Source organism: Telmatherina bonti, assembly GCF_933228915.1.
Source record: "Telmatherina bonti genome assembly, chromosome: 21".
Lineage (NCBI taxonomy): Eukaryota > Metazoa > Chordata > Actinopteri > Atheriniformes > Telmatherinidae > Telmatherina > Telmatherina bonti.
Window position 1 is genome coordinate 6,488,348 of NC_136630.1, and position 11,062 is coordinate 6,499,409.

Here is an 11,062-nt window from a genome sequence, read left to right on the forward strand (position 1 = left end):
TGGTAGTAGTGGTGGTGGTGGTGGTGCTGGTGGTGTTGGTGGTAGTGGTAGTGGTGGTAGTGGTGGTGTTGGTGGTGTTGGTAGTGGTGGTGTTGGTGGTAGTGGGGGTGGTGGTGGTAGTGGTGGTGTTGGTGGTGGTGGTAGTGGTGGTGTTGGTGGTAGTGGGGGTGGTGGTGTTGGTGGTGTTGGTAGTGGTGGTGTTGGTGGTGGTGGTGGTGTTGGTGGTAGTGGGGGTGGTGGTGTTGGTGGTGTTGGTAGTGGTGGTGTTGGTGGTGGTGGTGGTGTTGGTGGTAGTGGGGGTGGTGGTGTTGGTGGTGTTGGTAGTGGTGGTGTTGGTGGTGGTGGGGGTGGTGGACAGGCCATTCAGGTTGCGGCATCTCCTTGTGACTGCTGTGTGCACGCAATCCTCACCACTTGGTTCAGTGACACGAGTGACTTTCGTCACGTTGCAACAACGTGACGAAAAACACTTCTTTTTGTAGTGTTTTTATCCCTGAGACACGTCTTACTGCAGCCTGTTCCATCACCAACAAGCCAAACTGCCCTGATTTTAGTTCTTCTATTTTATTTCTTTTAAATAATTTTTTTAAGTGGAACTTACCTGGTATGTGAACTTGTGAAGTTGATTTCCTTGGATCACTCCCAAGGTGGCGTTGTCATTCAGGCCTAATACCTCTCGCCACACTATCATTTTTTTTTTTTTTTTTACTTTAATAAGTTTTTAAGTGTTTTATAATTCTAAATGTAGTTGTTTAGGTATATGTGAATAATTTTGTTAATGCATAACTCTTCCAATCTCTGATTGAAATTTATATTATAATTTGATTACGCAATGTTTATTTTTTATTATTTTCTTTGTACATTTAGTTTTGTGTTGAAATAAAATTGATAACAAAATTATTGATAATAATAAATGTGCATCTATGTAACTGTCGCATGGTTTCTGCCAGTTCCTCTTTACTTTGCAGGGATAAATTCATCTTTCAATGGGTGATTTGTGTCTTCAGCATCCTATCCAAGCCAGAGAGCCTTGGGCAATAATCATCATCACCACCGTCATGTCTATTAATACCTTAGTAACATATTAAAAAGGTGTTGAAATATTAATTAGTATGAATAAATCCTCGTGATAAAATGAGTTTGTGTTCCAGTCAATACACAAGAACAAATTTGTCAACAGCTGTGTGTTTAAGTGAGAGAAAAGAGGACACATTCATTTCACCATGAATTACTCCACAGTTTGGGGGCCACCAGTGTAAAGACACATTCTAACTTACTGGAAACCAGCTAAAGGCAATTATGGAGAGGTCTGGAGTAAAGACACGAAAGTACAGACATGGACTACTGATCACTGGGCCAAAGGGGTGCATGGGGGTGTGTGGGCCACCTGTAGAATATAACTGTCCATGTTCTGTGAGATGAATTAGCTTAATGGATATAATGGGAATGATGCTTTATAAATACAAGACTCTCCTTGAGACTAGAGTACTGCTCTGTATTCTGAAAGTTGGTTGTTGCTGAATTACTTATAAAGGCTGAACTTTACAGGAAAAAAGGGACAACGATAAAAATAAAAAGTAAACTCAACAATAATACAATAAAAAAAACTGAACAGAAAAAAGCAGCAGCCTTATACCTGTGCAGAAACTTAGCGTAAGCCAAGCAGAAAACCATCAGGAGCACCCGAAAGAACACACACTAAGAAAAACATGAACAAAACCAGTCATGAAAAAACACAACCTCAGCTGCACTACCAATCAAAAGGTTTGGACACACTTTCCAAAAGAATAATAAAAAAGTGGGTAAAAACTTTTCACTGGTCCTTTACTGGGGATTAAAACCAACCATGACCCCTCCTTGGATCAGAAGCAGACAGAGAGGGGCCCAAAACCCCGGTAACCCACTGCAAGGAGGCCATGCACATACCTGCAAGACAGCCAAAGACCCCACATCCACTGAACTCAGGCCCCAGGCTTTGTTGTCATGGTCTGTGCCCCCGCCTGACCCCCTTCCCCATTGAAAATCATTTACTGGGTCGTAAAACAAACAAAATGATTTTAAAATATCCAATATATGTGATTAAAAGCCATTTTTGCATCCTAACAAAACCCTGAAATAATCCACTCTGAGTGATAATGATACAGCCAGGTGTGATCATGATGGCACCTGTTCCCAGCTTCATGGCTGCACTTCGCTGCTTCGCCTGCAGGGGGCGCGTGGTCGCCGTCCAGGTGGCCGTGACGTCACGCAGGCTGAAGGTGGTGTATGTGCGTGTGTCTCGAGCTTTTCCAGAAATCCTCAGAGCTGCTGCTGGAGGAGGAAATCCTGAGAGGAGCGGACCGCCGGGACAAACACATTTCCTCGTCAACTATGGCTGTTTTCATCGCCTGTGGCTGATTTCAGCGGATATCTAACAAGGTAGGAGCACTTTCACGCGCACTGAGGCGAGGGGCTCTTATTTCTCATTATCATTATAATTCCTGTTTATATATATATATATATATATATATATATATATATATATATATATATATATATATATATATATATATATATATATATATATATATAATGTCAGAAAACCTCACATAGATCAGCTCAGATCGGCATTTCCAGGCTGAGTCATTAGAGGAGCTCGAAGTTCTTTAATTCACTCATTTATCATCTAGTAACAATAAAAACGTTTCATAGAAACTAAACAGAGAGGTTTCACACCGGAGAAGGAGCTGAGATGGCTTTTAATTTCTGATTACACAGTAATAAAACCATGACAGTGCGTTTTGCCCCTGCAGTCAGTAACTAATGGATTACCTTCTAATTTATCAGCATTTCCAGGCTTTTGTAGTGTTGTCTTCATGCACACATTTCATGGCTGTAGTCTGTCCTAAAACAGCTGCTTGATGGATATCAGGATGTCAACAACAACCGGATTAGAGCTGCTGCAGCTGCAGACAGTAAGCAGAGGATACATACCGCATGTGCTGCATTGAAATCAATTGCCCTCCAGAGAAGCCTCACAGGTTTAAACCGTTTTAAGAGGATTAGACAGAGCAAATAACAGAACCTCAGACACCACATTTAAGGGCCGTTTGGCCTGAAGATGGTTATTATTCATGTAACTTAATGTAAATAGAATTAGAAGTGACTCCAGTTTGCATTAAGTAAAGTTTCAGGTGGTTGTTTTGCAGAAATGTGAGAAACCTCAGCAGGAATTCCACATTGTTAAGGCTTAAACATGCATCTGCTGTCATTGTCTGCTCTGCATTCCTCACTTGATGATCTGGAGAAGTCGTTATCATTTTATTGAATGTTAACCCAGTCTCTGCTTGTGTTTTGATAAGGTCTCCTGCCTCCTCTGATCCTGTTTGCCTCCGAGGACCCGGGAGCAAATGCCAATCTAACTGAGAGGATTAAGCCAGGAATCTGTCACCTCACCTGAGTGGGTGAGAATAGCTGGAACCATGGGGAACCAGCTGACCGAGATAGCTCCAAACACATCCTTCCTGCCAAGCTTCCAGAGCCTGCACGTGGTGGTGATCGGCCTCGATTCAGCTGGCAAGACGTCTCTGCTCTACCGGCTCAAGCTGAAGGAGTTTGTGAAAACAATCCCAACGAAGGGCTTCAATATGGAGAAGATAAAGGTGGCGGTGGGAGCATCCCGGGCCATAAACTTCCAGGTGTGGGATGTGGGTGGGCAGGAGAAGCTGCGGCCGCTTTGGAAATCGTACACCCGGCGGACGGACGGGATCGTGTTCGTGGTGGACTCCACTGAGCTGGAGCGGATGGAGGAGGCCAAAGTGGAGCTCCATAAGATCACCCGCACCTCTGAGAACCAGGGCGTTCCCGTGCTGATCCTGGCCAACAAGCAGGACGCGGACTCAGCCTTGTCCATCAGCGAGGTGGAGAAGCTGCTCTCCGTCCACGAACTGAGCATGTACACGTTGTACCACGTGCAGAGCTGCAGCGCTGTGGACGGTCAGGGTCTGCAGCCCGGCCTGGAGAAACTGTATGAGATGATCCTGAAGAGGAAGAAGATGGTGAAGCACAACCGGAACAGAAAGAGATGAACTCTTTGGCTCAGGCTGTGGACGTAACGAGATTTATCCGGTGATGGGACACTTCCGAGCTCAACGGGAGCGCGATTGGTGCCAACAATTCCGCACGGCCTTCCGGGTCGGCAGGAGTAGATTTGCTCATCACACTGAAGCAGTATGGACGTCTTTGTCGTGCAGCTGCCATTTGAAGGCTGAAATGATAGATTTATAGCAAACCCTGATAGCAGTTAGTCTTCACTAAGTGCTTTCCTACACTTTGATTTAAAGACAAGTAGAGCTAACATCCGAACGAACGCACGCATATCCACTTGGGAGGACTTTAGAGAAAAAACATGAAAAATATCCTTGTATTCCTTCACCGGTTTGCACAGATTCTGCTCCACCGAACGGCTGTTTTTTTGTTCCACAGTGTCCCCCCCCCCCCCCCCCCAAAAAATATTTATTCAGTGCATATGTGTTTATGCTGAAGGGGATTTTTTTTTTTTTTTTTTAATATTATTATTATTTTTGTAAGTGATCTGAAACTGTATCTAGTGGCGACGGAGCACCGGTGATATTTAGAAGAGCAGTTTAAAGCGCATTCCCGTCATCGCCACAGATGTTCAGCTTCAGTTGGTAAATTAGTGTTTATAAAATTGTACATTTTTGTAAATCTGGAGAATGAATAAATCTGAGCACTGTGCAGAAAATTCATTGCTATCTTTGTATCTTTTAGGTAATATTGAATGAATAAAGACCCCTGTTGCTTTTATGCTCAGAGCGAAGACATCTAGCAACTTCCCTTCATCCCAACATGGATGAACTGAATGACTTGTTGTGGAAAAATCCTCTTCATTGTTTCCAGGTTAATCTTTTGGTTCTCTGGCCTGTGACTCTGCTATTTTGGTTTCCCATCCATGCTCTGCTTTCAGGCCTCCAAACAGCAGAACAGGGAGAAGCTAATGAAACTTATTTCCCCTGGGAGTAAACAGAGGCCAGTGTAGGTGGAACAGAGAGGGGCTGCTGGACTGAAAACAGCTACAAACATGAAAAAAAATTACTTCTTGCCAATTTAAAAAGTGATAATGTTTAAAAAAAATAACAAAACCTGCAGGTTTACTGGGGTAAAAATCTACACTGGGTCTGAGAAAGACCATTTAAATGTCAAACCCCTGAATTATGGCTCTTCTTTCTATTCATAGCCATCAGGGAGGAGGGTGTCCTTCCCTTCCCCCCGCCTAAGACGGAACAATCCGTTTAGTTTGATTCCTACCTCCTGTTGTCTACCAACTGCTGACAGTGTAATTGCATCAATTAGTGGTTAGGTGGTTCAGATGTTGGGCTGAACCACCTTCAGGCCATGGTTACCCAACAGCAGATGCCCAGCTTGCTAAAGTCAAGGACCTAAACAGACACAGAGATCAGTTTAACTCTTTTTCTGGTTTCTGAAGATGTTTCTGTTCCAGTTCTGACTGGCTGGAAGCTTAAAATCTCTGCAAATGAGTCATAACTGAAAGATGAGACATGAGTCGTGCATTCAGAGGAGCTCCTCCAATGTTTTACGGCTCAACCCGAATGTAGTATTGCGTCAAAAAGTGTCAAAGTTATGTCAAAATTATGTCACATTTGGTTTGCTTTTTGCATCAGTGATCCTAAAAAGGCAAAAGGAATCTGAAAAATACAACCATTTACGTCCTGCAGTGTTACTGAGGTGGATTTTAGGGTTTTGAAGCTCCAGTGGGGCATTAGCGGCCGTTCTGAGATCACTGACCCAACAGACCATCATGTGGGTCGTTGGCATAAATGTGTTGTTCAGTTAATTGCTCTGATGTTGGGGCTGCATGAATTAAAGTGTGAACGGCGCTGAAACCAGCTGAGGGAAGCTTGAACTGCTGGCAGATGGGTGTTGCTTCAATCCACCACCTCTGTTAAATGATGGTAGTTTGATTTCGGTATCCAGCTCTGAGTCATCCCTCATTTCTTTGAGTCGCACCGGAACTCGGTGCAGGGATCTGTTGAAACATGCGGGAACATAAATGACTGAAAACAAGGTTTGTACAATTCCAATGAGTCTGAACGTCATCGTTTGGCGTCACCACAGCCTGTGTTCTCTTCCACACATTTCCTGCAATGTCTTCCAGTAGTTTCTGAGACAGTCTTCCGGCCTTCTCGAAGAACATTAAAAAGCTATTTATTGGATGTTGGATGTCTTGTTTCATTTTCTGTCAGTATGATCTCACGTTGCTTCAGTATTGTTGAGGTTCTGTAAAGGAACTGTCACTTTATCACACCTGTTGCCACTGATTTTCAGTCCAGTTCTTTTATAATGAAGCTTCAGCCAAAAGTAGATGGACCAATCGAAGGTTGAGATACACCTCTCAGGTTCTGTCAGTTCTTCGCTGAATTTGGTTTAAGTCCTTTACAACATCACTTTCAGATGCTGTAGATCTGGAATGGCCAAGTTCAGTTCTGGAGATCTACCATCCTGCCTTGTCTAACACACCTGAATCAAATGAATCTCGTTACCAGGCTTCTGCAGAGCCGGATGACATGCAGAAGAGGGAATTCAGCTATTTGAATCAAGTGTGTTGGAGAAGAGATGCATTTAAAAGCAGCAGGACAGAAGATCTTTGGGACCAGACTTTTTCACGTGACCATTCTGCGATAAGTCGTGTTTTCAGCAGAAGGTTTTTGAGAATCACCTGCTTGGTCCAGTGAACTGTTTTACGCCTGTCAAACAGTTATCTTTGGCATTTTTTACATTTCAGTGTAGAAAAAAGGACATGTTCAGTGTCTTTCTTGCAAGCAGCTCTTAAAAAAGTGCAAAGATGCAACTAAAAACAGTTTGTTTACGTTTAGGGACCGGACTGAGTTATGTGCCTTTTCACGCGTTAGGAAGTTACAGGTTTAGACTGAAAAGAGGAAAAACTGACCAAAGTCCAAAGGATAATATTGAAAAGCCATAAAAAAAACCATTGCTGAAGACCACCTTGAAATTTTACAGAAAGTCTGGCTCCTCGGAAGCAAAATATAAATACAAAAGGAGCCGATCAAGACTTTTTATGCACCGTTTTTTACTGGACCACAGCTATGATCCTAGATACTGCAAAGAGGTATGAAATGTTCATCTACAAGGACTCAACATGACCTTCCAGTGATATAAAACACACTGTCATGCATCCCAGAGAAAAACAAAAGAACAGAAAAAGTGACCTTTCCTTTCCTTTCGGCTGCTATTTAGTCTTTGTGCGTCCTACACACTAAGTGATTTTATAACACACAATTCCTCACGTGTCCTGATTCAGAAACTGTTGAAGCTATTTGTGGCAGTTCTGTCACAGTTTGCAGCAATCTGATTTTTAACTAGCTGTTTCCCAGAAATCTCACCGGTTTCATTTCATAAAGAATATTTATGCAAAAGTATAAGTTTTCAGGTGTATGTGTTCTTGCTTTGTTTCATCTGCCACGATGACGTAACTACTTGTTTGCCTCCTTCCAGGTGTCCTTAAAACAATAAATGTCAAACCACAGTTGCTTGCATATAGTGTGCATGCAAATACAACACTTACAGACACACACACTGACTTCTGTGACCTCACTGTCCCCGTTATTCACAATAGTGAGCTCATTAGAAGTTTCAAGGGTGTCTTTTGCAGAATCATCTTGACACAGCAGCTGGTCCTTGAATAAATTTGCATCATTATGTGGTGTTTTCAACAGCTGAGACACACTGTGGACATTTGGAGGTATCAGTCAGCTAATGCAAAACACCTTAAACACTCTGCGACTGAAAGTCTTTGTCCAGACTAAAAGGTGTGAATGACAACAATTGAGAGGGGCGGCTTTGCCCTGCAGCATTCTGCACACCTGAGCTCTTCTAGTAGGTGAAAAACCTGAAGGAGCTGCATGGGCAGTATCTGTTTTGCATGTTTCAGTCGCATGCTGTGCAGTCTTTCTGTTGTTTCCCAGGGTGAAGAGGTGGCTGACAAGAAATACTCAGGAGATGGAAGCCTCTGGGACTATGTGTCAGGGATTAGGCTGAGCATGTCTCATGGTGACAGGTGTAACCATGGTAAAAGGTTGCGTAAATCAGAAAAATGCACACTACTTGGCTTGAAAAACAAACACTGATACATGCATGAACTAAAAATCTTTAATCAAAATAAGAATTTTGAAATAATGCTGTTTAAATAACATCTAATGCTGAAAGGCCTTTTTTTGTTTCATTTTGGGTTTTTTCCTCATACTTGTTGATGCAACACATTTTCTCTACTGAAAAACTGTAAGATTATAGAAAAATGAGTAAAATTTCTCTGATAGATTTCATATTAGACATGTAAATAATCTAATAAAACATTGGAGAATCTTAAGAAATTTGCAAATAGGACAAAAAGGTACTATTAAGACATTTTAGCAGTGTTTTGACTTCCACTGGCTGTTGAAACAATATGCCATGGACCCACCCAGCCACAACAGGACTAATTGTTGAAAGTGTTTATCCACCCAACCCCACTGTGAGATGTTGGAGTAACACAAATCAAGGCAGAAATGGCTATGAAACCTTCCAGGGAGACTGTTTCAGGACTGCATCAGTGCATGATAACTGGCATCCTGGACCACCTCCTCTGTTTGGTGACTTTTGCTCCAAATCATTCAGCAATTATATATATTTTACAGAGATTATTATTAATAAACACATTATGTAGAAAATGTTTTTCAAAACAACATAATCCAACTATTTCTGTTTCAACAATGCTGGATACAAATTACATCAGCTATATCAGCCAGACTCTTAGTCCTGCTTTTACATCACAGTTCAAAAAACCAAAATCCCTTCCAGATAGCAGACCGGCTAATCAGGGTTTGCTTTGGCACTTGCAGCTCCATTATGCTTTGCAGGCCAGACAAAGCTCAAAGATCATTAGATCCAAACTGGCTAAAATATCATGAGTAGCTTTGGGTTTAGAGGCAACCACCGTGGTGGCAACTAAATTCATTCACAGAATACACCGCTGAACAAACTTTTGGAGCAACATAAGGTGTCTTTTCAAGGGGAGACCTTCCAGTAAAACATAGCCTAATCATAATACTGTGTATTTTACAAGACCATGCAGAAAACAAGAAAGTGCAGTTGCCTGACTAGCTTGCTGCACTCTGGACTGGTCTGACACAGAAAATATTGGTCAAATTATAAATAAAAAATATGATAAATGAAGATTAGAATCATTACAATACAATAGTTCACATGCTCCTGTCATTAATTAAAAAAAATAGCCTCACTGGCATCAATTCAGCAAAATTGGCAGTGATTCAGGGAACAGGTGAGAGTGATTAGCACAGCTGAAGTGGGTTTCTAATCAGGCTCCCTGTTTTTAAATGCAGCAGTGTGCTGAATCCTCAGATGACACTGCAGAATAAGGCTCCCAATGGTTACTCAGGGATCTGTAAACCCACACTGTGTTCTTGTGAAAATGGAGCAAAACAGTCTTGAAAAGCTGCCCATTGACTGTGTAATGAAGGAAAAGTAGTATATTTGCCACAAGTGCTATCAAGCTAGAGCAGGCAATGTGCCAATCATGCTAACATGCTGGTTAGCTGTGGTTGAATCAATCCACATTGTGCTCTTCATAAAAGTAAAAAACTGAACTAAAGAAAAAGCCCTTCGAAGCTGCCCATTCGATATATAATGAAGAAGTTACCAGCATATTTGATACTAGGGCTTTTTAGCTACAGAAGGCAATATGCTAATCATGCTAACATGCTGATCAGTGACTGTAAAAACTGCTAAGGAAATAGTGGATCCATTTGGGAAATATTCTTCCATACAATTTTATATTTATGGAAGATTTTGGTTTTATGTGGCAGATGGCTTAAGATATAAAATAGCTAAATAAAAGGGAAGGGAGCTAAAAAAAAAAATTTAAAAAATGCTACCACTTACAATTAAACCCTGCTAGCAGGCTAATGTTCGTGACAATATTGACAATGGTTAGCATGTTAACTTTTCAGGTAACACTTAATAGAAACTAAAATGTTTTTCTGGGGTTTAATCTCAGATTAGAGAAGTATTTTCTAAATAGAAATATTTCATTGTGACATTTGAGCATAAGTGAAATTATCTGTAAAGTTTATAGACTTGCAAACTTTGTTGCTATGATAGCTACTGAACCAAAAGTACAATTCCTGCTTTCTTCATCACTGGGAAGATAATCAGAGGACCAAAGTGACCATGATGCATCCTCTTTGAAACATGACTATCTAAAGTGTTAAAATACTGAAGGTAGATGTGATGTTTCAGTGGATAAATTGATTTAACAAATGAGACTTTCTTAAACCCCTTTTTGTCACTGAATTAAAAAGAAAAATCCTCGTTCAGATTCATCCTCTGACTGTTGACACATTTTATGGACACATTTAATAAAAATGCAAAGCAAATGAATGGACCAAATGACAAACCAACTAATATAAAGCTAGTTCCCATGAAATCCAGAAGAGTCTTGACGTGTACATAAATACAACATGGCAATAACGTTTAGCCGCAGTGTCCTTATAACCCTTTATGATGAAATGATCGGAGGTGGACACAAATCCTGGCTCTTAACATGTCCACCCAGGCTTTACACTTAATTTTCTGTCACCATGGAGACTCGGAGTCAGTAGTCACTAAAGTGTGACCTGAGAGAGCAGCAGTGGGGGTCAAATTGCTTCTTGTTGCCGGTTGTCCAATCCTGTTGAGGTTACTGAGGGGGCAGGGAGATGAGAAGAAGTACAGATCAATGCTGAAATCTCAAGATCACCCAGTTATACAGTCTATTTAAGCCTTTTTTTTTGTTTAGTTTTCCTTCTTTATTTTCATCAATAAGTCTGGACTATTTAGTTTTGTTTGATGTCCCCCGTTTACCTTCTCCTCTCAGCGTCCTGCAGCTAGTTGTGTAGATGCAATTCCCTATGAAATGTCTCAAATTACACACCAACAGAGCCTTTCTAGGACATCAACCTGGATGACTTTGCGGTGCATGTGGGGGGAA

General features: G+C 41.5%; 1 protein-coding gene across 1 annotated transcript; it reads left to right on the plus strand.

Annotated features, from left to right (window-relative positions):
- Window positions 1–2,300: 2,300 nt before the first annotated feature.
- On the plus strand, window positions 2,301–4,745 carry arl4d (ADP-ribosylation factor-like 4D). The gene is made up of 2 exons (XM_079261403.1): window positions 2,301–2,418; window positions 3,342–4,745. Exon 2 carries the CDS (start codon window positions 3,462–3,464, stop codon window positions 4,065–4,067), a length of 606 nt encoding a protein of 201 aa, XP_079117529.1. The 5' UTR covers window positions 2,301–2,418; window positions 3,342–3,461; the 3' UTR covers window positions 4,068–4,745.
- The last annotated feature ends 6,317 nt before the right edge of the window (window positions 4,746–11,062 follow it).

Coding starts and splice junctions, on each gene's coding strand:
- arl4d (XM_079261403.1), top strand. CDS start 3,462: ATGGGGAACCAGCTGACCGAGATAGCTCCAAACACATCCTTCCTGCCA.